At 39.8% G+C, this 27536-nt stretch overlaps 1 protein-coding gene across 1 annotated transcript in view; it reads left to right on the top strand.

The window, feature by feature from the left end:
- Nucleotides 1-20289, top strand: part of LOC124170975 (UPF0587 protein v1g245604) — a 46253-nt gene extending 25964 nt beyond the window's left edge. The window contains exons 3-5 of the mRNA XM_046550069.1: nucleotides 13023-13155; nucleotides 15103-15212; nucleotides 19985-20289. Of these exons, the coding sequence (XP_046406025.1) occupies nucleotides 13023-13155; nucleotides 15103-15212; nucleotides 19985-20125 (384 nt within the window). The 3' untranslated portion in view covers nucleotides 20126-20289. The remainder of the gene's footprint in view (nucleotides 1-13022; nucleotides 13156-15102; nucleotides 15213-19984) is intronic.
- Nucleotides 20290-27536: the final 7247 nt, after the last annotated feature.

The following is a 27536-nucleotide window of genomic DNA, read 5'->3' as shown; positions in this document are numbered from 1 at the left end:
CATTGGTGTTTAGTATGTTTATGGTAGAAAATTAAAATTAATTACAAGTTATATCTGGTCATCTTGTGTCAAAAGGTGCTGAAAATATAAATTTGTTGTGTCATATGCATAACCATGGTCATAGCAAATTCCCTGTTTGCAGGTTGTATATTTATTTATTTATTACTGTTTTTCTGTAGTACTCATGAGTTACTTATACTCTCAATGATCCTTGTTTGCCTTGTCCAGTTTCCAGGTTATAAAATTACTTGTGTAAAATGTTTAAGTATTGGGAAACGTTAAGAACAAGCCTTTATTTGGCATTGGGAGGTAAACTTGGGTTCGGTGGCGCCGACTCCATGGGGCCCGAGCCCCCCCAAAAATTTGTTATAGGTGTGAGGAAAAAATATGTGAGGCTTGTCGATTTTCCCCGGATTGTCCAGATATTGAGATTCGAGTTATCAGGGTTCTAATGTTGATTGTATTACTCATCTAAAATGCTTAAAAAAACTTAGAACTCACTACTTATAAAATTTCCCTGGGCAAGATCCCCGGTTTGGGCCCCCCAATATTTTTTGTTAGTCGGCACTCCTGCTTGGGTTAGTAGTTCTCATTATTATCATTGATGGATGAATGAATAATTACATATCTTTAACCAAGTGCTACATGTACTTTAAAAGGTTTTATATTTTCAATATTTAGGGTCGATTTTTGGTCTATTCTCATCATTCTATAAGTACATACTAAAAAAATTTCAGCTAATTCTATCTATTTAAGAAAATGTGTTTATATATTTTGGTGGTCGTCGCAGTGTCTTGATTATTTCACATCATTCTGGAATAAAGTTAGCTGTAATTTTATTGGCATTAACAGTACATAAATGGAATATGCACTGTGTATAGTTGCTGGCACAGCTTGTAATAAGATAGCCATTGTCTGCAATCCGTGCGTAAGGCTTCAGGTTGCCTTTCATCATAGTTTTTTTTTGCTCTCCCAAGGTAGGTGGACTGAGTTTTCTTTCCATCCAAAAACCAGTTAATATCTAATGCAATAAAAAGGAATGTCTTGTCTTTCTAACGGTAGGTACTTGAAATAAAAATGTTTCCAGCATCATTTTTGCTGTTTTAGCAAGAGAAAATTAATTATTTACAGTAGTTTCAATAGGTCATGCGTGTACTAGAAGCATTATTTGAGGATTAAGAATCAAGTTCAATTTAATATTTATTAATCATACCTTTTCATACTTAAATTATCACTTTGTAAAGTTATACAAATTTATTTCACCAATCTAGGTTTCATTTTAAGCACTCATTATCAATATGTAGTTCAGGAAACCGTGATAAAATACATTTCTGTGGGACTTGATTTGAAAGTCAGGGCTGGCCTTGGGGTGGGGCGACCTCCCCGGGCCCCGCGCTTTGGGGGGCCCCGCGTTTGTGAAAAAAAAAATTAAAATATACGATAGTTTTGAAAACGCAATTTCAACTATTACTGTATTGTTAAGTCCGTGCTAGACAAAAAATAATTTTATGAAAAAGGAATAATAATGCAGTAATTTTTATTGTGCAATTGCGTTTGTCAGTACAGTACTGTGTCGTGTGAGTGATAACAACGAGTGAGAGAACTTGACATGGTTGAGAGCGTAGTAGCGTAGGTAGGCTAGGTAGTTGAAGGCGTAGTGTGGTGAGGGGAGGAATTTTATGAATAAATATAATTATAAATTTTATTTGTATTATACTATTTTGAACTCAACTGCGTGATGGTATCATAACGGCGTAATTACGAAGTCTGAATTTGGGAGGGGAACACATACTTAGCCAGAGAGTGGTAGGTATTCAAAATGCTCGAGTTTGTAGATGGGGTATAGAGTTTAATATTTTAAGTGAAGGGCCCCGCAATGAAGGTTCGCCCCTAGCCCCGCACCTGCTAGGGCCGGCCCTGTTGAAAGTGATATGATTTCCAAGTATGATGTGGTTCCGGAAAGTGAAGCCTGAAAATGTGTTACATATTACTTCATTTACAAATTAAAAGACACTGATTTGTATATTATGAATTTGCTACATTGTCGAAATTTCATTTAAATTTTCTGGATTTTATGTGTAGTGGTGGGAAATATTCTATGAAATCCCTCAACGTTATATCTCCACGCTCTACTTCCAATACTCTGTTCATTTTATCTCTGTGGGTGAGCTGGTGTGGCCAAAGCAAGTGGAGGGGAGGGAAAGTTTCTCAACATGCGTCTTTGCCAATTAGCAAACAGGAGGCGTGGCCTCAGTGAGTCGCTCTCACATCAAACCTCTGCTGATTGAACATCATGCATTTGCTCGTGGAGCAGTGTTGCCCAATCTCACGCGTTCTCCTTGCATGTGACTAAGTATGCCTTCCACCAATGGTGCCTCATTCAGCTCGGTAGCTGACAATGTCATGGGATTCTGTGAAAGGATTGTCCCCAATGCCTTCCAAGTGAGTAGGTATATTGTCTCGGCACCTGGACCAAAATACCTGTGGCCACCTATGACTCACACATTTTCAGTGACAAAGTAAGGCGGCTATGTACATTTGGCAACATTGTTTGCTCCTCCTCTCTCTCTCTCAGTACTACCCCTCCCCTATCAGCGAAGCCATGTGGGTGTGTCCGGGCTCTCACGAAAGCTCACCCGCAGGCATAAAGTGAATAGACTATAATGATAATGAATGCCACTGTCAAATATTTACATCATGCTTCAGGGTTATCAAAAATAAGCAGTTCAACAGATAGGAGGACTAGAGTTATGCCTTGATTTTTTGTGGAAAGTAAGTTTTAGGAGATTATATTCATATAAGATGAAACTAACTCAGAGAACTGTAAATATCATACCTTTCATGCGAGGAAAAAATTTGCAAGGAGTCTTCCCTGATTTCATTTAACTAGTGATGCTCAAAATTCATCGTTTCAATGTATACAGAAATGTTCAAGTCCGTCAATGTTGCTTATTCCAAGAGGGAGGTAATCAGTTCATGAAATCATCAAGCATTGCATTGAGTAAGGGTCATCTCTCGTACACAACTGGCCTGGGTTCAGGACTCCCTTGTGGGCAGTGGTGCAGCGAGGGGGGTTTTGGGGGATGAAACCCCCCCAGAACTCAGAGAAATTTTTAAGTTTAATCCGTTTTACGTAATTGGATTGATATCACTAATAGAATGGCGTAGGGATTACTAAAATACCCCTCAGAAAGCCGTAAAACTGCAATTTACTACTCTCGCACCTACCGCTTATCCTGGCGGGTATACCACACCCCACACACCCCGGTATTAGTTGCACCTAAACCTCCCCCAGCCATAATTCCTGGCTGCGCCCCTGCTTGTGGGTAACTTCATTCATGATATTTTTTTAGTTCTTTTTTGTGAAACCCTACTATGAGCTGTTTTATTCTTTTATTAAAGCCAAAGGTATTTTGCATGGATATATTTTTTGTTGCTTATGCTGCACTGGGAGGACAGTATGCAAAGATTTGCCACTATCCACCTTGTTAAAAAAGATTGAATCATGATAACATGGAAAGTTTTCTGTCAAATTGCAATAAAGTAGAGACAATGAAGCATAGGAATGAACGATTATTGATCATATGTATGTAAATGAGAGACATAAGTTAATGAGAAAACCACCTTTATTTGAAGAAAGGAATATAGGCCTATTGTTATAAGTGCAGATTAATTTTTTTTGTTCATGAAAACATTTAGTTGATTGACCTTATATATTTATGTAAAAGATAAATATTATTGTCAATATCAAACATGAAAATGAACTCGGAAGGTTTTTGGAAAAGGGAAACTACATAAGTGATATGATAAATCAAATTTGAAATGGGTAATTTTATGGTTGCTAAGCCATTGAGTGCATCCAATTTAGCCACAAACTGTGGGATAGTTGTGATGGCAGTGAATTTTCATGTGGAATCAGCAGTCTTAGACAAAAACTACCATGTTCTGAGGGGGTATTAGTCTATTCTTGGATAAGGTTGAATATGTAAGTGATACCAAAACCTGTGAAGAGATCATGATTAATCAACAGGCGGCCACCAAAAAGTATTCTTCTAATCATCCGAAGGGTAGAGAACAGCAGCTCTTCAAATGACTAACAGTAGGGATAGGGTAGTTTTGAATGATAATTTCTTGGGTTGTGCTTTCGGAACTTCAAGATTTTTTTCTTTTTGGCATTCTCTTGGCACAATTTTCAAATGTCCTAAAAGAAGCATAATACTGATTTTACCTTTGAAAAATTACTGTCTTGTGATGGAGTCGTCATTCAAGCTATCACTCAACCCTATTTATCTCACACACCCTCATATGACAACTACCTGTCCCAATCTACCAACTACTTGAGTATTCTACAGGTCAAGGTAGGTTTATATGGAGCATTTTGCTGATCAATACACCCCATCTCTCTCATCAGAACTCATAGATCCCTCTTCACTTCAGATTGGAGCCCACCCCATCTCATTCTATCCAAAAATTCCTTTTGTCTTCCTTCCTTTGACTTGCTTACCCATCATTCTTCCCTCTAACACTGTTTTCAACATCCCCTCCCCAATCAGTACTTGCTCCATCCCAGCCCTCTGTGTTTTCCGTATCTCATCTAGACTTGGAGATTAGACAGAGGGTGACCCCAGACATTACATATAGAAGATTCTACCAAGGGTAAACCCTCCACATTTTAAGAGCTGGAAAGCAATAGTGGCTCTGCAAGGGAATGGAGCAGTATCCATCCATGATCACCGGAAGGAGCTGATATGAGAGGTTTTTGAAGATCACCTTGACGGTGGCTGAGAATGGGGAGTTGGTGTACTGATGATGCGTTATATGATTCCAGTCATAGGCATCAATGGTAGAGTCTGGACCCACAGGGAGTCAAAAATCACTTGGAGCACAATCAGCACTGCTGCACCATTATCCACCTCAAACTGCTGAGCCTGAGGCCACATCCACACTGGGCGATAATCAATGGATACAAGCCAAGTTGCCCTCAACTACAATGCTTAGGAATTTACTGATTTGTATCTGGATACATGTATCCAGCGATGTTGCATGTCCACTTAGTTACCAGAGTATCTCTTTCTCGCTGGAATTTCTTAGTTTTTGTCACCCTATCGGATGGTGCAGTTGCAACAATGGTAACATTTTGGTTCTTTCTTCAGAATCTAACTCTATTCCAATTGAATTTAATTCTTAAGTGTTGGGCGATTAATAGAAAAAATTAGCCATAAATTTAAAAGATTTCACTTACTGAAAAATAAGCTTCGTAGCATTGGAGATTTTATAGAAAAAAATTATCACTTTGGTACTCAACATCACCTATAGATCTTATGCAGAACTTGCCGCAAATGTCCACCCACACTGTATTGAAATTAAGTGGAACTGTTTTATAGCCTCATCAATGTATTTCCCAAGTTTACTGCTCAATTTCATAATATATATATAATATTTTTCACCCCGGTATATCTCTTTCATGGTGGTATAATTACAAAGTGAGGAGAAAAAGTATAAGGAAAAATTACTGCAGAAGTTTCAAGCATTCCCTCTCCGCTCAACACTCACTCCACCCTTATGTCTTCTCTGTATCTCATCTAGAAGCTGCCTCTCCTTACCCACCTTGTCAAGCACTTCTTCATTTCTCCTCCTCACCGTCCACTTCACCATCTCCATTCTTCTCTACACCCACATCTTGAACGCCTCCAGTCTTCTCTTGTTCTCTTTCCTGAGTGTCCATGTTTCCGCACCATAAAATGCTACACTTCATATCAGACTCTTTAGTAGCCTTTTCTTTAAACTAGCACTAGAGTATCTGTTCTCCTCGAATGTGTTGCCCAAATAGTTTAATTGCTCTACCTGTTCAAGCTTTTGCCCACCTACTTGAGTCTCACATTCCTAGCTGGTGTTGCATTACAAAACTGCATAACTGTGGTCTTCTTGTGATTAATTCTCATGTCATACCCCTGCAGCGCTTGTCTAATGCATCCATTAGAGCCTGCAGCCCACACACATTATTCTCCCCACTTTTACTCCAATTTTCAACTCATTTCATGCATCTCTTACCATCTTCTCAACATATGCATTAAAAAGTGACGGCCATAGTCAACAGCCTTGCCTCCTCAGTCAGTGCTTGTCCACCCAGATTCTCCATCCACTACCCTCAAATGTGCAGTCTGGGCCATATACAGATTATGAATGAGTCACCTATCCCTCCTTTCTGCACCTATTTTTTTGAGGATATCCAATAGCTTTACCCAGTCCACACTAGCAAATGCTTTTTCAAAATCCACGAAGTAGGCATACACATCCTGGGCATATTCTAGGTTCCTCACCACTAAGGACCTCATTACCACTATTGCATCACTAGTTGACTTTCCTTTTCTTTAACCAGACTGATCTTTGGCCAAATACTTGTTCGCCCTCACCTCCATTCGTCTATTTACAATCCTCAGTACCACTTTTGCTGCATACGATATTAGTCAATTAGTGCTATAATCTACATGTTCTAGAACTTTCTTCTTTTTTGGGAGCAGAATCAGAACCATTTTCACGAAGTACTCCTGCCAACATCCCTGCTCATAGAGCCTGCATATTAGTTCAAAACCTTACCATCCCTCCCTAGATTCTTCAGAAGCTCATATGGGATAGTGTCCACACCTACTGCTTTCCTAGCCTTCATATCAGGAAGGGCTCTCTCAATTTCTGCATTTAAGATCTCCAGTCCAAGATTATCCTCCTCCACTGCACTTTCCTCCTCTAAATTCAAGCTCTTCGGCCTGTTCCTTCCATCATACAGATCCTCTATATATTCCTTCCATCTACTCGGAAACTCTTCTGGCTCCTTTAGCATCCTGCCATCTGTAGCTTTAATTTTTGGCATATCTTGCCCTCTTTTTGCCACCCAATAGCTACTTGATCTTGGTTTGCAACGTGCCTCTCCATCCTTGTGAAACTTTTTCATTTCCTCACACTGTCTTTTCCACTAAGCCTCCCTTTAATTATAATGCTGCAATCAATTATTTATTTCCCTATACATCCTTCTGTCCTGCCCTGTGACTACATTGTTCCACTTCCTTTGCTTCTCCATTTCTTTTAACATTTCCTCTGTTATCCAAGCTTCTTTATTCTTATACTGTCAACGTAGCGGATTGACTTCTTGTCTGCTTTGACCACACAGTTTTAATATTATCCCACTCTTTCCCTACATTCTGGGTATCTTCAATCTCCTGGATTCTATTTTCCTCTAGTTCCTGGTAGTCTCTCCTCACAGCCCCCCTCAGAGCTTCTTTATTTAATTTCCTAGCCTTTCTACTTTTCATCAGTCTTTTTAATACATCCATTAAATTCTCTGAGACTGGTATCCACTTTACATTTCCATTCCGCTATCCATTCCCATTTCTTCTCACTATAATTCTCTAATGTTGTTTTGATGTCCACTCCTGAGTAGAAGTGCAACTCATGCATAAAAACCTGATGGAAAGGATTGATTCTTTGCTATTATTGACTTAATTAGCTATTATATGAAAACGAGCGTGCTGCGCCCGCTCCCAGCGGGCTTCCCCCGCTCTTTTCAATGCAGGTACAACAGAGGGATAGGCACGTTTCTAATTTTAAAACGTAGAAAAAAAGTAGGGTCTTATGTACAAATTTAATTGGAATGTTCATGTAAAAATTGAGGTCAGAGGACCTCTTTAAACACAACATTGGAAGTAATTACACTATCCTCTGTTAAACGCACATGATGACTCATACTTACGTATCAACAGGAGACTTGAATGTGGAGTCAGCCGCATTTTGATAAAAGTTATTTAAAAAATGCGAGATATTGTTGCAAATGAACAAATGTATCAGTTTGTGCGCCGTTAACATCAGGAATATTTACCGGTTTTTGTTTTTTTTTTTTAATTATTTCAAAACCAATTTTAGGAAACAATAGCAATACGATGACTGCTAATTTCCGGGTTCTCCAGCCGCGTCTGTCGTTTATAGTTGACTACAGTTTCGGAAGCCATCCTGCTTCCGTCTTCAGGTCGAAGGTGAGAAGTGTTCATTTTTTGCCGTCTTATATAGCACTGGCCGATCTCCTCCTGTGCGCTGATTGGTCAGAACTCTCTTCCAAACGTTGCTGATTGGGTAGCCGTTGTCCCTGTTAATATTTTGCCTTTTGTGGATTTCAATCGCTTCCCTAATTTGCCTTGGGTAGTAGCGACTCTCTTTTGCCACTATCTTCGCTTTTTCAAATTCAATGTTATGGCCGGCCTCACTCCAAACATGCTCTGCAATGGCTGACAAGTGGCAAATGGCAAAAAATGAACACTTCTCACCTTCGACCTGAAGACGGAAGCAGGATGGCTTCCGAAACTGTAGTCAACTATAAACGACAGACGCGGCTGGAGAACCCGGAAATTAGCAGTCATCGTGAACGACGCCGCGGAAACCTACGCACTAATTTAACAATAGCAATATTTAGGAAGTAAGATATGCCGTCGCATGTTCTCTGATAAATTCTGTGCATTTTGGTACATCATTTGTAGAGTTTGGTTGTGTATAAGTTGAGAAAAAGGTATCTATACAGTAGAAATAATATGGAAGATCAGGTCATGTATGGGGAATATTTTGAGGGGCTGAAACCTCTTAACCCTCCATCAGTCATGTCACATTTTGGAATGCTATTTGTCTTGCCGCGTCTCACAGATACCATTTAGCAATTGTTAAAGAAAAAGCATGCTAGTATAAATAACTGTTTTAACTACAACAAATCATATCAAGAGGTAGGTTTGCAACTGTAGGAATCATTATCAGTGGTCGACAATCTTTAGATTGGTTTGATGCAGCTCTCCACACAATTCTCAAATCAGCTAATCTTTTCACATCTACGTATTTCTTCTCTTTCACATCCTTCTCTACTTGTACCATATATTTTGTTTGAGGTCTTCCTTTTCCGTTCTTGCCATCCACTTGTCCCTCAATGATTGTTTTCATTAGGCTATCATGTCTCAAAATGTGCCCTGTAAGGTTGTTATTAAGGTTTTTGTGAGGCTTCTCTTCTCCCCTACTCTTGCTACGACTTCCTTATTAATAACTTGGTCGATCCATTTGATCCTCATCATTCTTCTGTAGCATCACATTTTGAAGAAGAATGTAGATAATGCAATCATTGTAATTCATACTATATCTGGCTATTTGAGTTAAATCTCTGCACCATTTTCATGTCTGTCCTGTCCTGATTAGACTCCAATTGCATTATCCATTTGCTAATGACTCAAAAAGTAGTAAGGTGCTGTGCCTACATTTTATTATTTTTATCATGATTCTTATGGCACAACCCCGTGGATGGCATCACGAAATTCTACTTAGCTGGTCACAGATTGTCAGCTACTCCTGCCTTCCACGCATAAGCCTCCCATGGTTCTTTGTTGTTTACACTCTTCTCTCAATCAGCAATTCTACCTGTATGAGAAAATGAACCAGAACTCTATTGGCATCACTAACTCATGAAAAGTGGGCAGCAAATTTTAAATTTCTTGATTTGAAAGTTAAGAGAAATTGGGGAATGTTTTTTGTCATACCCTATCTTGCCCTTCCATCTACCTAATTCTGTTAATGAATTGCAGTTTAAGTCTGAGTAAACGGTAGTACTTAACAGATAATAGAGTACTGATGTAAGATTACAGGCTTTGGCGGCAGTAGGGTGAAGTCCTCGCCTTCCAGTGTGCGGGTTTGAGTTGCACCTGGGCAGGTTACCCTTACAGGGAGGTGAAGATAAGCCTGCCCTCTCTGGAAAATTAATGTTTTAATTATTAGAAATGACTAGTGGAAAAAGTCAAAGGTGGCCCTGAAGTAACTGAAATGTGTGAGGAAAACTGATTTAAAAGCTTCGTTTGGAGCATTGTATGAACTATGTTTGGAGCATATTGGTTTCATGGGCGACAGAGGACTTTATAGAAATGAGAGGAGAAAATAATGCCATTGGAGCCATGAAGCCTTCAATCTACGGGAGGGAAAATTTAGTCATCTGAGAAATGAAGTTGTATATTGCCTGAAGTATGGTTGAGAATATGAGGAATTCAATTAAATGTGAAAAGCGTAGGATAGAATTGCACGGAGAAGACCTGGAAGAGAACCATGTTTGAACTATGGATATTAGAAAAAAGTTTGTCTAATTCAGAGTTGAAGGAACTTATGAAATGGAAAATAATAATGATAACAATAAATGCTTTATATCTAGGTAAAGTCAAATCCTTCATGGATAATATGAAGGCATACATAACCATGTCGAGGGAGTAAATTTCCTATCCTAGGTTAAATTTCCTATCCTGACTGAACTCAAACTCACGACCTTAAGTTAAGCTGGCGAGAATTTAACCCTGCCGCCACCAAGACTGACAAAAATAAACTGGCGAAAATGATAAACAGCTGTGAGCGGCTTTCTGTCCCACGCCTGCCCCTTTGCAGAGTGACTTCACCTTCCCCATAGTGTATTTATCCTTTCAAAAAGTTAGCAGCAAAACTTAGTAATAAGTCTCTCTCGGGGGATCGGGTTAGTGCGGTGGCTAGTGTTGGCTTCCCACCCTGCGAGCTCGGGTTCAAATCCTGGCAGTGGCAGAGAATTTTCAGAGACTGTCCGATCCCTGCTTGAATGTTGTGTGGAGGACATTTCAAGTGATACACTCCGTCCGTCGGATGGGACGATAAGCTGTGGTCCCCTTGGCGCCTTTTGTTAAGAGCAGGCTAACGCCGATGCTGGGTTTCTCTCCACCCTTCCTTCCACACCCTTCCCTCATGGCGCAAATGACCTCAGCTGTCGGTCGCCCCCTCCAAATACCATACCATACCAATAAGTCTCTCTTTGGCCAGTTTCTGTTTCTGCACTCCTTACTCAGGAGGGTGATGACCTAGTGCAGAGGTGGGCAAATTGTGGCCCGCCACAGTGTTTGTGATGGTGGGACACAGAATTTTAAAAAAATGTGATTGGGTACTCATGCCTCATTAAATTGATTGTGTAATTAAATGTGCTAGCAGCTAAAAATCTAACTAATATACAGTTAACCCAGTTGTGCCAACTTACAAAAAATATTGGGTGGGCCCCAACCGGGAATCTTGCCCACGGAAATTTTATAAGTAATGAGTTAAAAGTTTTTTAAGCATTTTAGAAGAGCTGTATGATCAACATTAGAACCTTGATAACTTGAATCTCGATATCTGTACACTCCGGGGAAAATCGACAAGCCTGACACATTTTTTCCTCACACAATAACCAACTTTTGAGGGGGCTTGGGCCCCCCCAGTCCCCATGGAGTCGGCACCACTTAGTTAACCAAATATGTAAATAAGTTAAATAGAATTACCACTATTGTTTAATTTCTATTATAAAATTTATATTTCTTTTCTGAAATTAAATATAATGTTGAAATCATTGTAAATGTTGCGGCCCTTGGATAACCTTCGCTCATACTAAGTGGCCCTTGAGCCCAAACAATAGGGTGGTTTCCTATTATTTTTTTATTGCCTTAATCGAAAGATTATTACTCCTGAAGTACGTATTTCACGCTTTTAGATTTTTAAATGACAATATCTATTTTTCGCGATTAAATGAAAAGTGAAAATTTTCAAGCGCGCGAAAACGCGACGCTTAAGTATGAATGCCGGGAAATATCTCCGTACGTGGTATTTCTGGTTCCCCCTCCCGCCTGGTGAGGTGACCTTGAGGCGAGGCTTAGCGCTGATACGTCGCAGGCTGCTATTGGGTAGCTGAGTACCTTGCTGAATGGTAGCGCTTGGCTTAAAAAAGGTTTATTAATACCTTATCAAACGAAGAAAACTTTCCGACCTTAGCCAGTTTTAATAGGTGATTATTAAGACATGTTTCCCTGAGCTCTGTGCCCCATGCATGCATTGGTAACCTCAGACGATGTATAACTCCTATCCTCTCGTGTAGAAACTAGGTCCCTGTGACGTCATGTGGAGTGGAATCGCATGGGCGCCAATCTGGCCTTTTTCAAATGAGGATAAAATTTGACCCTTGCCATTCGTCTAAACCGGTATTTCAAAAACCAAATAATTTTAGTATTATGAATACACTAATGGTGGGTAACGAATCGCAATCAATGCCTTTCGTTTTCTTTGATGAAGGAAACTACCCTATTGCCCACCCCTGACCTAGTGGGTTGACTGTTCTACTGCTGATTGAAGAGTTCCATTTAAAATCCAAGTGAAGCCTTAGGGCACTATTAAACAAAAATCCTCGCTCCATAATGAAACAGAGGAAGGAACTGATCCCCCCTGCCCTGAAAATTGCCTTTCATGTGCCTGTGGCTTAATCTTGAGTGAGCTCTTTCCTTACCTGTGAATAAATTCATAACGATTTAGCATGTATCAACCCTCTATATATTAGTTGCATGATTTTCTGCTTATAGTTTTATGATTTAATTTCATTAGTAAATGGTGTTGCATGGGACATGAAGTGTACTGGTTGCTGGCCCAGGTTGTGATGGCTCCAAAAAATTGAGCTCTTGAGAAAGCAGGGTGATTGAAATGCAAGGATAATACTTAATATGCAAGGATAATAGGAGCACTTCCTGCAATGCTCCTTGGTCACTCAAAGATTGGCTGGTGGCTAAAATTAAATATAACCGCTCATCATTGGAGGAGCTGACTCGTGTAAAATAAATGCGATGGTGGTTGGCGTAACATGGTGAAACTCCTTCATGATGCACAAAGGTTAAGAAAGGACTTTGCTGTTTCACAAAATAAAATATATTTGCGACCGGTTTCGATACAGCGTATCATCATCTGGCAATTACAAGTATCAGTACATAGAATTTATACCCTTGAAGGATATAAGGGTTTACCTATCAAGGGTATAAATTCTATGTACTGATACTTGTAATTGCCAGATGATGATACGCTGTATCGAAACCGATCGCAAATATATTTTATTTTGTGAAACAGCGAAGTCCTTTCTTAACCTTTGTGCATCGTGTAAAATAGGTAAGGCTTTATTTTTAATGTTATCTATTTTCAATCCCTTCTAGTTTGCTTGCAGCTCTTGCCATGAGATGAGCGCACAATATATGGAGTTTAATGCGGATGAGGAGACTGATGTTGGTAGAGGGAAGGCTAATTTGGCATCTAAATGCCATTTTTGTGGCCGTGTCCGATCTGTATGTAAGTACATTAATTCAAGATTTTGTTATTGCATTACTACAGGAAATATGTCTGCTTTAAGTTTTCTATTCTTCATCATATTTAAATTCAGTGTCAGTGAAACAGTTCAATGAATTTAGCAGAGAAATTCCTTAATTTCAAAATCTTCAAATCATGATATTTTATATTTAACAGATTTATATCATAAATTTTACTATACTTAGACTAATTGATTTCCTGTTTTTTTCTGTGGTGTAAAGAGATCTGACCATGTCATAGGGTTGTTTGTGAACCCATGCATATCATATTGTCTCTTGTGATTTGTTTGCTGTGCTGGTATTTATTCCAAAAGTACTACAATTGAGAATTCTCATGCTAGTCACTGGTCACCCATGGTGCATTTAAATGGTTTCTCAAAAGTTGCCACTTGCATTGCCAAGAGCAGAGCTATTTGACTTATAGAGGGACATAAGATATGACCACTGGGTTAGGAGACAATGACTTTACCCTTCTATTATCAATTAATATATAGTCTATTTGGTATGTGGTGGCTCCATTTCGAGATATCCATGTTTCTTTATGAATAGCTTAGTGTGGGAGTTTGGTGATTGAAAGATTTTTTTAATGCATAAGACAAACCGTGTAAATTTGGTTCTTATTTTCCATCATGGCCACCTCTTGTTCATCTTTTATTGGATTTTGGAGACTTGAAAGCTCTCATATAGTATATTCTTTATTTTCTAAATACACATCTGTTTAAAAGCATATGGTATGGAAGTGGTTAGTTTGCCATGCCAATTATTGTATCATAAATAACATCGTCTTAACAGCTAGATTGTGCGAAAAATCCACAGAGAAAAAATCATTCGCCTTGACCGGGATTCGAACCCGGATCCCTCGATTTCCGGCCGAGTGCTTTAGCCAGTTAAGCTACCGAGGCATCATTCTTCCCTGTGGAAATTTGTGGACTATACCGGACATGGTGGTATGGACTGCCGAGCATATTATGCGACGACCAGTCCAAATCGTGCGCATGGCACCACAGCCGGAGAGTAAAGCCCGAACTTTGAACACAAGGGGTGTTCTCTCTTGACGAATTTAAGTATACCGGGACTAGCCACGGTGATAACTTTACGGGAGTCACCCGCAATGCACAATTGTGCGAAAAATCCACAGAGAAAAAATCATTCGCCTTGACCGGGATTCGAACCCGGATCCCTCGATTTCCGGCCGAGTGCTTTAGCCAGTTAAGCTACCGAGGCGTCATTCTTCCCTGTGGAAATTTGTGGACTATACCGGACATGGTGGTATGGACTGCCGAGCATATTATGCGACGAGCAGTCCAAATTGTGCGCATTTCACAGGGAAGAATGACGCCTCGGTAGCTTAACTGGCTAAAGCACTCGGCCGGAAATAGAGGGATCCGGGTTCGAATCCCAGTCAAGGCGAATGATTTTTTTCTCTGTGGATTTTTCGCACAATTGTGCATTGCGGGTGACTCCCGTAAAGTTATCACCGTGGCTAGTCCCGGTATACTTAAATTTAACAGCTAGAATCGAAGCCGTCGTACCAGTTGGCTTCGCATAGTTGAGCTTCGGTCTGTTAGTAGTGCATTTCCGATCTCATATGATATCTGGGTCTCATATGATATGTATATGTACCCCAGCTCTATCCTTCATTACCTCAGAATCTTATGCTTTCCATGCATAACCAGGTGTTCGTCTTGCTGCTATCCCCTGTGTATATGTACTTGATTTGGATCACCACTGGATCCTTCCTTCTGGGACAGTGGCTCCATGTTACGTGTGTGTATCCTTGAATCACAGGATACTATACTGGAAATTTTGGATAGCCGATGACCTGTGTTGGCTGTTATAGTACTAAATGACTGTGAAATTTGGCCATTTGGCTGAATGGTGACCAATGCTGTTGGTGCATTCTTAATTTTATGAATGTGTTTTATTTCAGTGGTTATGCCCAAGAGTGAGCAAGCATATGTAGCAAGTGAGCCGCCAGCATTCTCAACTATAATTAAGTTTGATTGCAGGGGCATGGAGCCGGTGGAATATGCTCCTGGGGTAAGTAAAATGTATAATAAAAGATGTTTATTTCTAATTTGTTAAGCCAATTTTGGAAGTACATACATATTTGTTATTTTTGGTATGCCTCTCTTTCACTCTCTGCATTTTGTGTGCAGAGCTTGGGCCTCAACAGGAGGGGATGGGGTTTGTGTGGTGGCTAGAGTGCTGACTTCCCACCTAGTGGGCTTGGGTTCAAATCCCGGCGGTGGCAGAGAATAGGGTGGTTTCCTATTATTTTTTTATTGCCTAAATCGAAAGATTATTACTCCTGGAGTGCGTATTTCGCGCTTTTAGATTTTTAAATGACAATATCTATTTTTCGCGATTAAATGAAAAGTGAAAAATTTCAAGCGCGCGAAAACGTGACGCGTAAGTAGGAAAGTCCGTGCGACGCATTTCTGGTTCCCCCTCTCTCCTTGTGAAGTGACCTTGATCGAGGCTCTCAGCGCTGATAGGACGCAGGATGCTAGCGGATAGCTGAGTACCTTGCTGAATGGTAGCGCTTGGCTTAAAAAAGGTTTATTAATACCTTATCAAACGAAGAAAACTTTCCGACCTTAGCCAGTTTTAATAGGTGATTATTAAGACATGTTTCCCTGAGCTCTGTGCCCCATGCATGCATTGGTAACCTCAGACGATGTATAACTCCTATCCTCTCGTGTAGAAACTAGGTCCCTGTGACGTCACGCGGAGTGGAATCGCATGGGCGCCAATCTGGCCCTTTTCAAATGAGGATAAAGTTTGACCCTTGCCATTCGTCTAAACCGGTATTTCAAAAACCAAATAATTTGTGTGTTACGAATACACTAATGGTGGGTAACGAATCGCAATCAATGCCTTTCGTTTTCTTTGATGAAGGAAACTACCCTATTTGCAGAGGCTGCCCAATCTCTGCTTGAATGTCGTGTGGGGGACATTTCAAGCGCAACGCTCTGTCCCTCAGATTGGACATTATGCCATGGTCCCTTTGGTGCCTTTCGTTAAGAGCAGGCTAACGCCAACACCGAGTTTCTCTCCACCCTTCCTTACCTACCCTTCCCTCATGGCACAAATGACCTTAGTTGTCGGTCGCCTCCTCCAAACACCACCACACTTTATCTTGAGATAACTTCCCATTTTCTGTCTTTTAGTCGTCATTAATATGGGCTTCAAAAAAATAAAACCATGGAGGAAAATGTTGGAAAAGGATACAAGCTTACAGTATTTCAATGTTCCAATGTATCTCTAATATACCGACATGTCCAATGTTAGGGGTATTCATCCAGTATCCAGGAAGGAAGTTAAGAGGTTCTGTTCAGAGACTGTGGTGTACTGATGTTTTAGCGTATTTTTTTTTGTTCTTGGTGGCTTGAGAATCTAGCAGTGTTACATTTTGCAGCTTAGGAATTCTTTAGGCTGCTTCTAAGGTTTTTAGGTATAATTTCTATTGCAAGGGGGTACCACTTAAAATAGGGGGTCAGGGCTGAGCAGTATTTCAAATATAAATATTTTAAAATACGTATTTTAAATACATTAGTATTTTCTATTTCGTATTTCAAATACTCCTCAGCTTGTATTTTTCCCAGCCCTGCCTCTATCAATACACCAGTAGTGTCCGCTTGGACAGCAAGTATAAGGAGTTATTTTGCACGTGCTAAGGGGAAGAAGGTTTTTTTCATACTAATAGGCCAAGATTGCATAAATCTTCATGAGTAGATATTATAATGTGTTGGGGGGTTGGGACTGTAGGAGGGTTCGTCCAGGATGGACAGGTCATGGGTTGGGAGAAAGGGAAGGGGAAGGAAGAAAGAGGGGGGAAAGTGGGTGTGGGGTGGGTTTCTTTGCTGATTGCTTGCTGGCATGCACAAAAGAATGAAGGCTTGCTACACATACAAATTCAACAAAACATTTAATGCAAAAGTCAGCAAGGAAAAATACACTGAAACACATGAAATTGACCGTTTTTCTTTACTGTAAAGCACACTACTGACCAGTGAAAAAAGAACTAAATTAGTTAGATCTACCCAAAACAAATGACAATTATAATACAAAAAAATAAACAAGAATCTTCTCTTCTTGTGAATAGCTGGCTTGAATGCAGAAGTAATTGAAATGAAAACGCCAATACTATTCCTAGATACTCTGTCCTAAATACTAAAAATATTCACACATTCACGGGCAATGGAAGGGCAAAATGAATTTTTAAAAAATGCAAGGGACGATAGGGTAGTTTCCTTCATCAAAGAAAACGAAAGGCATTGATAGCGATTCGTTACCCACCATTAGTGTATTCATAACATACAAATTATTTCGTTTTAGAAATACCGGTTTAGACGAATGGCAATGGTCCAATTTTATCCTCATTTGAAAAGGGACAGATTGGCGCCCATACGATTCCACTCCACTTGACATCACAGGGACCTAGTTTCTATACGAGTAGATAGGAGTTTTACATCGTCTGAGATTACCAATGCATGCATGAGGCGCAGAACTCAGGGAAACACGTCTCAATAATCACTTGTTAAAACTGGCTAGGGTCGGAAAGTTTTCTTCATTTGATAAGGTATTAATAATCCTTATTTAAGCCAAGCGCTACCAGCCAGCAGGGTACTCAGCTGCCCTCTAGCAGCCTGCGTCGTATCAGCGCTAAGCCTCGCCTCAAGGTCACCTCACAGGGCGGCAGCGGGAACCAGAAATACGTCGTACAGAGAGATTTCCTGGCATTCATACTTACGCATCGCGTTTTCGCGTGCTTGAAAATGTTCACTTTTCATCTGATCGCGAAAAATAGATATCGTCATTTAAAAATCTAAAAGCGTGAAATACGTACTCCAGGAGTAATAATCTTTCCATTTAGGCAATAAAAAAATAATAGGAAACCACCCTATTCTTATGGGGCAATGGGTCTTCTTCACGGTTCTTCTCTTCTTGAATGGGGAAAATGGGATTTCTTCGTGAATCTTCTTAACTTGGGGGATGACAGTTTTACTTATCGGCTCTCCGGCTATCAGTCATGGGGATGACCTCCTTGGCTGGCTCCTGTTGGGGTCGATGTGTCTTCATTCGCGTTGGGCTGAGAGAATATTTAAATCTGGATGTCGTGGGGTGACTTTCTTCCTCTGGACGCGGGAAATCTATCGTCTGTTTTCCTGTTTCCTCTACTTTGCCACTCTTCACCTCTCAGTCTGACCTCCATGTTTCGTTCCTTTCTCTGCCTCTCCTCCACATAATAAGTAGGATGTGTCTTAGCTGACTGGCAGGGCCTTCGGCAGCAATACAAGGCTGGGAATGATGTGTTCTTCCAAGCTGGAATACGCTCAGGTTTTATAACCCAGAGAGGGTTGGTTTTCTGGGATTGAGGCAGGTGGGGGAAACCCGGAAAGAGGCAGATTTTCTTCGAATCGTCAACATTGGGTGGGGGGGTTGCCGAAGCATGCTCTGAGTTTATAGAGGGTGGGGTTGCAGATTACATCATCCCCTATTCACTGGTCACGGGCAACACGGAAAAAACCCGAAATCGGGAAGCGGGGGGAATCGTGGGAGGAAGGGGGGAACACTTTACACCTGAGTCCATTCATGCTTCCTTATGCACACACAAACTCTCACACACAATATTGTGTCAGCTCTCCTTCCCTAGTGAATGCTGATTTAAAATTACCTTTGAACCTCGCCAAACGGCATCAGTTACAATATAGGTAGTATAAATAAGCATATCCTATATATTTAGCTCACAGTTATAACCTATTCATGTGGAGAAAGTCGGTTAGATTAATTAAATAGAGGGTAAAGTCAGCATCCGTTGGTATACACTGTCTAGAAAGTCATCGTTCAAAATTATTTGGGAGTTAGAAACTTTGGTTTTTAAAATTTTTCCATGAAACACTTCCTGCTGGGTGCTTAGCTGCCTAATTTCAAGTGTGGGGCTATTTTAAAGTGCTAGAAAAAATTATCAAAGAGTGTATATGTTGCATTGCATACTTATGATCTTGCAAAAACGTCACCCATTGAAGTCTCCAAACCCAAGTTGGGAACCTAGTACTTGTCTAATTAGATCAGACTTAATTTAATTCCAGTTCTGATGTGGTTTAAATCGACTGAGTTATATCAGGTCTGATCTGGAATTTAATGAAATTAGCTTGTACATTATGTGTGTCGATTAAATTAGAGCATTTAAATTAATATTAGATTGTGCATTATTTGTGTAGCTTGCGAGCAGACCTGGTCAAGTTAAAACAGATCTGATGTAATCAGATTGGACTTGATTTAATTCGTGGTCATACCTGATCAATTTTTATCAGAATTTCCATGTGGGAAGTTATGAAGAACAATGGTTCATAATGAGAATACTCTATGAGAGGAATTTAAGATTGTAAATAATCAAACTGCTATCAATTCCTGACTCAGCATGAACAAATGCCTACCATTTTTAATTACTACTTCACTTCATCTCTTCATATCACTGGGGTGATTATTTCAAAGTTTTTGTTTTATTAATGAAGAAAAAACTATAACCAATTTACTTATGTTGTTGATGAAGAGTTTTAATATTGACAGGTATGATAAAAATAACATTATTCAGCACTAAAATCAAGAGTTTTGAGGGACAGAAATCATCATCATCTCCTACTTGTTGTAGGCACAGAGTGTACAGAGAGGAATATAGCTATTTTCCTCTTTGAATTTTGTATTGCAGAATGTGCTTGAAAGCTAGTGGGTCAATGATTTTTTTTAATGGTCTACAATGGCAATTTTATTGTCTGTCATAGTGACATTGATTTTTACTATTCTAGGAAGGCTGGGTGGTAGAAGCAGAATCTGGCGAAGTTTACCTGGACGTAGACCTTACTGAGTGCGAGTGGGTCGACTATGACTCAAGAAACCAGTGCCCAGTGGGCATTTACTGCCTGGAATCTCAATTCCAGAAGGAATAAATTCCATTTTTATGTATTTAATATTTTGGTGGATGTTGGACATCCAACTTGTGATCTTGTGAACACTTTTCTCTTTTACCATAAATTTGTGTACTCATAAATGCTATACGTTATGTAATTTTAATGTTTAAAATGTGCAATTGGAATAAATGGTATGAAAGTTCTTTTTTTGTTGGAAAAAAGCTGTCCCTTAAGTGCTTATGCCAGGTTAAATACCATATAGCAATGTAATTCATTTCAAACCTGCCGCATCAATGGCGTTGAAATTCTTGCTAATTGCCATGAGAAAAATTTCCCGTGGACTGAGTATCGAACCACAGACCGTAGGCTTTCCAGGCCATGGTGCAGACCATTACGCTATCGAGGTTCTTTAATTCCCATGGCAATTTTGCTGAGGTTCAATGGTACTAGGTGCTGAGCCCGTAGTGGTCCATCAAGGATGGCAAAGCAAGGGAATATGGGCTTCAAAGAAACCACTACTGGAAGGTGAACGCCATAGGTACCAGCGCTTAATGCCACGCTTGGTGGTAAATATGGTTTATTTAAAATTACCATGGGAATTTAAGAACCTGCATAGTGTAGTGGTCTACACCGTGGCCAGGAAATCCAGGTCCATGCTTAGATTCCTAGTCCAGGGAGTTATTTCTCAGACTAATTATGTGTATCATATAGTCAGTAGGGTAAGAGGTGGAGGGGAAAGGGTGGCTGTGAGGGAGAGGGTGAGGTGTAAAAAATAAGGGGTTGGAAATGAGTGTGTGGGGGATCTCTGGTGGAACTACATGTGATAGCTTTAAAATAAACTCAACATAACTAAACACTGATAATTCATGTCATTGGTGATGTCAAGGTGTCTGTCACTGAGCACTGAGCAGGTAGTAATACAAAGGCTGATATTATGGCTGATATCACAACCATGCCAGTTATCTGTTCTGGATATGCCAGCAAATGTTGAAACTTGTCCAGTTTTTCTTGTTTCCTCAAGTTCTTCATTGTTTTCTCCTTTTTCTGAAACCTAAGATGGCATATCATCATTACCTTATTATGGTCTCTGTCATTATGTTTTCTAGGTTAGATTTTGCTGTCTATCATCTTGTTCTTCGACCTCTGCTTCACTGCAATATTGTGTATTTTATATTCTATTTTGTTTCCTTCCATTTTCCTCGTCTCTTATTTAGATATGATTTTTAAATGTTTTGTTGGCAACTGTTGCTCTCCTTCCATGATACTGCAGGAAGCTTTTCTCATGGATTTTGGTGCTCTTTCTGAGCACTCATCTGATTCCAGCATTTCCATTTAAAGATCCTGTGTGTATAACCCTTTAACATCCAATCCAAATGTCTCCTTCACTCAAATGATTCATTTTCTGATTGTATGTAGAGGTTTTTTCTTCTAATTTTCACCATCAAGTTTTCCATTCTTCCAAAAGTACAAAGCAATCTCACAGTCCTTATGTGTATCTTTAAAAGCTGGTCACACTGGTCTGATGTACTCTCTTGGGTTGCTCCCACCTGGAGATCAAAAATGGGGATTTCATAACCCATGGAATATTTTACTTGACAGGGTACCATCATGCCTTGTGTAGATATAAAATGGTGGAGCAACTGTGACCTCGTGAGAAAATATATTTTTTTTATTTGGAAACTGGGTATTGCTCAAGGTCACTCATTTCTTTTTGATGGAGGGCTTTGTCGATTTCCATCCAGTCAATTCAGCCAAGTCAAAATGACTGTCCCCCTAAGGATGTTGATTTTTGATTCAAACATCTTTAATTGACATACCTGAAGACATAGGCCATTTCAGGTATCAGAATGTTGGAGACATTGGCCATCTCTCTCAGCTGAAAACAAAAGAAGGCTTAATCCAACAAATTTGCTCCAAGAGAACCATGTCTTTCATCAGCCTCATCCTCTTATGTCTTTATTACTGTTATTTTCCTGAATTTATAATTGCCCGCATCTGAATTCCATAAGTTCTTGACTGTCACTCATCACAACATTCGGAAGCGCTGGTATACTATCAGCAGCCCAGTCTTTTGTCTCTTCTCTTTTGAGTTGTTATGTATACTAATGCTCTTCTCTTTTAAATTTTTACTTTACGCAAATTTACGCTCTTCTAAGGTAGGGAGGCCAGTTTCTTTCCCTGGCCCTCTCACTATGGGGTTCTCTTTTTGGGGTTGCCCCAGGATTTGAATCTGGAATCCTCCAGAATCCAAGCCAAGTACTCTATCCACTAGATTGTGGTTCAGAGGACAACTGCTCTATGCATTGGGCTAAACATGTCCCTGAGTGCCTTACATATACACATGGATATGATACAATGGGACTAAAGAGGTTATAGCCTCCAACAGACACTAAATAGATGACCGCAGGCAGTCTCATTTGCATGGTATACCAATGAATCAGAGGAGGACATATTGCAGACCTCCATCAATATAAATACAGATTCAGCTACAAAAACTGAGGACATGGCAGACAGTTAATGGGAGAATTCTAGATGTCAGAAAGTTATTCATGCCAGAGGGTTGGAAGGAGCTACTAGATACCTCCTAATCTCATAATTTGCTAGGAAGCAGGTCTCTTAGGGGCTTTTGCAATTGGAGAGCTGAGGGGGTTCATACCTCCTGTAATGAGGAAAATAATGAAAAAATAAGTACCATCACCTGACTTAGTTTTATGAATCATGCTCAAGGCACGGCTGGTATGGAGTGATACTACTTCACTTCATTTTTATTTCAATTTTTTAATGTAAGCCACCTCAAACTTTTTTGGCAGCCGCCAGGCCGCTTACCGAGAGGATGTTCCCATAGGATAACCTCGAATCAGTGGTATTCTGGATGGAACCTGCTCACCCTCCTATTAGGGGATGTCAGCCTCAACCCTGGCCCTGTTTTACAATTTCATTACTGAAACGTTTGGAGTCTTATAAGCAAGCTCTATAAAATGTCTCTTGAGGCCCCTGTGACTTTGGTATGACCTTATTCAAAGGGTGAAAGTAAATTAGACTTAATATGTAGTCACCAGGCATTTCATAGGGAATAAATTTATTCCCTATGAAATGCCTGAGCTTAAGCTCTCAAACTGGCAATTAATTCCTCCATTATGGCCACTCAACATCTCAACCTCAAAAATGGATGCGTGATAATCCAGGCAAAAAATTCAGCTTCAGGGTGGATGTGGAATTCACGTCCAAAAAACCCATTGCTGACTCTCTCCCATCAAGTGGCATTCCATTGCTGGAGACATGTCTTGAGTCAATCATTTTAATCACACAGGGCGAGCTGCAACTCCTCCATGATTTCAACCTCCCTATCACATGAGATTGACAGACCAATGACATCAAAGCCGATACCAATGCCCTGTTTTTCATCAACCACTTTCTGGAAGGCGTGGTCCTTTCCTAGTGCAATTCTTTCCCCATCAGATATTCAACAACTTTCCTCATTTAATGTGCCCTCTCCCACCACATGCAAGAAGATTTTCGAGACCGACCACTTCTCCCTCGAGTTCTCATCACCCATGCCCCTACCCCAACCTACTTCCGCCAATTCCTCACCAGCAGCTCAGTCAATGAAATGCGGGAGGAAGTCTGACTGGGATGGAACCTCCCACCTGCCCTGGGATCTTCTGGAGGCAGATGCAGGGAACTAGGGCGGGGCTGAGGGGGTACGTGACCCTAGCAGCATATTTCAGGGGGTGGCAAAATTTGAAAAGTTTATTAAAAAAGTTATTTTATTTTTGTAATGAAATTATTTAACAATAATTATTAATTTATAAATTATTAACCTTTTCCCTACTAAAGATGAAAATATGCATTTGGACATTTCTTGACCCGGGAAACGAAAGCAGCAAATTTTCATTTGAGATTTTCTGCTTTTTTACCATTTCCTGATCTATGAGTATCTCCAAGTGATGATCGCCGCTCTTATTGTATTCTATACATTCTGTACTTGAACATACTCAGCTGTTTTCCATCCCTCTCTTCCAGGGGCGCAGCTAGGAATTAAGGCTGGGGGGTTTGGGTGTAACCAATGCCGGGTGTGTGGGGGTATGGAATACCCACCAGGATAAGTGGTAGGTGCAGGATTAACCCTTTTACTGCCACCGGGGCGATATATCGGCCCTCGCTAGTTGAGCGAAAACTGCCAGGGACCGATTTATGGGCCCAAATTATTTAACTTTTTTTTCGTGATTGTGGCCTTTTTAACGGCTGTAATTTATGTAAATCCCCATAATCTATCTATGGTTATAAGATGTAAATATATATCTTAAGAATTGGGAAAAAATCTACACGTATTAAATAAAATTAAGTAGCTGAAAATTTTTCAAATCTGAAATGTTGCTAATTCCGGAAAATAGCCGTGGCAGTCTTCGTACATCCCTCCTGAAATGGGATGGCAGTAAAAGGGTTAATAAATTGCGTAATTTTAAGATAAATGGTTCAAAATGGTAAGTTTTACGGCTTTCTGAGGGATATTTTATTAATCCTTACACTATCTTATTAGTAATATCAATCCAATTACGTAAAATGGATTAAACTTAAAAATTTCTCTGACCTCTGGGGGGGGGGGGGGTTTAACTACCAAAACGGCAGGCCAAGTCGGCAGGCTTTTCGAGGTCTGCCGGCTGCGTATATAGGTAGGACGTAGCCTGGAAAGGGCAGTTGGTCGGAAACAGAGCTGGACGGATGAGGTGCCAGATCTCTCCCCCCCTCTCCGAAATATAAAAACACAACTATTGTCCTTCATAAAAGAAAACAAAATATTGAAAAATCCGGTATTTACAAAATGTTTCTTTAGCAAATTAAGTTTTTTCGATTATGAAAAGTGTTAAAATTAGTTTAAAACCCATTACTTAGTGCCTGGTTTTTCAAAAAATTTTCCCCCCTGGTTTTGTTCCCCCCCCCCATCATCCCTGAACGAAATTCCTGGCTATGCCACTGCATGGCCTCATATATATCTAAAAGATTAAACAACTATTTTAACAAATTAATATTTTTCCGTACTATATTTCTATAGAAAAATGAGGAAAAAGCAAATTTTCTGAGGTAAATACACTTTCAGGTCTGAAGAGGTTACATCAACACATTGTGGACAGAATTGGGGTTTCATCAAGTTCCCACATAAACTCTAATTCTGGGAGAAACTGGCTATTTCAGATTTTGGTTTCATATGAGACACACCCATGTCCTACTGGTACTGTGATGTGTCAGTCGGGATTAATTTAATGATAATTTTTTTTTTCAAATTATTGTTGCCAAAAACACAGTTGTTACCATACACCCTTTGTTATCACCTCTAAGTTGTTGACCAATGTTTTTACCTGCTTTTCTGACATTGCCCCATTCAGGAAAAATATGTACACTATGTGTCTTCATTGACATAGGTGAATTTAGGGTGGAGACATGGGGGCACGTACCTCCCCCCACACAATTTAAAATAGACAAGATTTTTAATGCAAATATCAATAAATTTTACATTTTAATATAAAAGTTATATAAATTTACACATTAAAAACTTTGATATTAAAATTAAGAGTATATTTCGTTGACTAATTATTGCATGTAGTTTTTAGTATCAAATATGAGGAGACTGTTTGCCAGTCAAACCCTGGTGCCCCACCCCCAGGAAAAAAATCCTGGATCCGCCCTTGTTCATTGATGCACTATGATACATTCATCATCACATGGAAATGAAACGTTGCTGACAATAGGGAACTTGCATACATTTCAGATATAATCAATAGCCCCAAAATTATATAAAAATATATGTTTGCATACCTCGGTGAAAGTTTTTTTATTATTTTATGACGTGGTTTGCGATATTTAATGCATCAAAGTTTACGAGAATTTTCAAATGCAAGTGAGAAGCGAAAACGCCCGATGATTGGCTGGTAGAAAAGTGACGTCATAGTTCAGTACGAGGCACGGCGGCACGGCCATAGTATAGGTTGCATACTTGAATACATGCGACGGCGTGGTTATGATTCATTTATTGAAGTGCAGACTTATCGGAGTTGTTCATTGTGACTTCAGGGCTATTATTTGATCTATTTCTCCTCCATTGAAAGCGATGGATTGCGTAAAGATGAAGGCATATGGTTATTCTTAGGCTGATCCAAGCAAGCTTCCTGTTACTGATTCCATCATGATAACAGGGTATTTTAGTGAAACTGTAGACTTCGTCGGCTCGGAAAGTCGATGCCGAGAAATGGAAAGGTAGCTGATGTGCATCTGTAATGTTTTATAGTTTATAACAAAGTGAGACTTGCGTATAATATTGGCGAAAGCGTATACTCATATGAAATGTGTATTCTTTTGGCAGTCCGGTCGAGTCTTATGGTGAACTTATTTCCGCCTCGAAGCTGTCGATGATACTTTCAACTTAAAAATACCTTGCCTGGAGGGCGACAGGAAGCTTTGAGGAAGCCAGACTATTAATGTTTCAATTTAGTAGCGATAATATAGACGAACTTCCAACACAATCTACCATCTTGTGACTAAAAACCCCGAAGCCACTTCCTATTCTGCAGAAAGAATCGGTCAATCGCACTTCGATCAATATAATAAACACAACGTCTTCAGGTGTTAATAAGTTACTTTTGAAATGAAATACTTCCTAAATTAGCATTAAAATGTGCATGTTTTCCAAACAGAGTCTTTAATACATTTTGGGAGCTTTTCTCACGATATATCTGAAACCTTCTCTAAAGGCGAGCTCATCGTCATTGCGATCGGTTGTCACTTAAAAATTCCGTATCGGAAATCCTAGAGGGATGACTTTCGACGATGACCGTGATCACCTGCACTCTCACTATCATTGGAACCCGTGGTGAAAATATCATCCCAATCCAATATCTATTTGGTTTTAACTGGGGAAAGAGCAACATAGAACTGCACATTCTTTGGGCAACTTTGGGTTTGACTTTCCCTCAAACACACCATTTCCCCGGTGGTGCACATCAGTCCTATCTTTATACGATGGCCTGACAACCTTTAAATGGATCCTTGGTTTATCCTGACAACCAACTAAATGGAAATTGCTGATCCACACATGTCCATTCTTATCTCCATAATTTCCAAATCAAAGGCCGCGGAACATTCCTCTTGTGACTCAACTTTTTCTTGAAAAGCAAGCAACGGCGCAGAATAAAATCAAAGAATGCTGCGATTCATTTTTTGTGACCACCTCTGGATTCTATTCTTTTTCCATCTACAACTTCCTTTATCTTTCGGGGTAAACTATGGGACAAGATGTTTAAATATTTTCATTAATTTATAACAAAATATAAGTTCTAAAAATACCCTAAAGCCATTTTATTAATCCGCACTGATGAGTGTAAATTAATGTGGAAGATGAATGCTGTAGACGTAGTAGTTTTCCTTAGGTTGAGTTGCAAAGTTCATGAAGTTGACA

This window comes from Ischnura elegans, chromosome X (assembly GCF_921293095.1).
Source record: "Ischnura elegans chromosome X, ioIscEleg1.1, whole genome shotgun sequence".
Lineage (NCBI taxonomy): Eukaryota > Metazoa > Arthropoda > Insecta > Odonata > Coenagrionidae > Ischnura > Ischnura elegans.
Note: the sequence above shows the minus strand (reverse complement) of the source record. Positions and strands in the feature narration are given on the sequence as shown.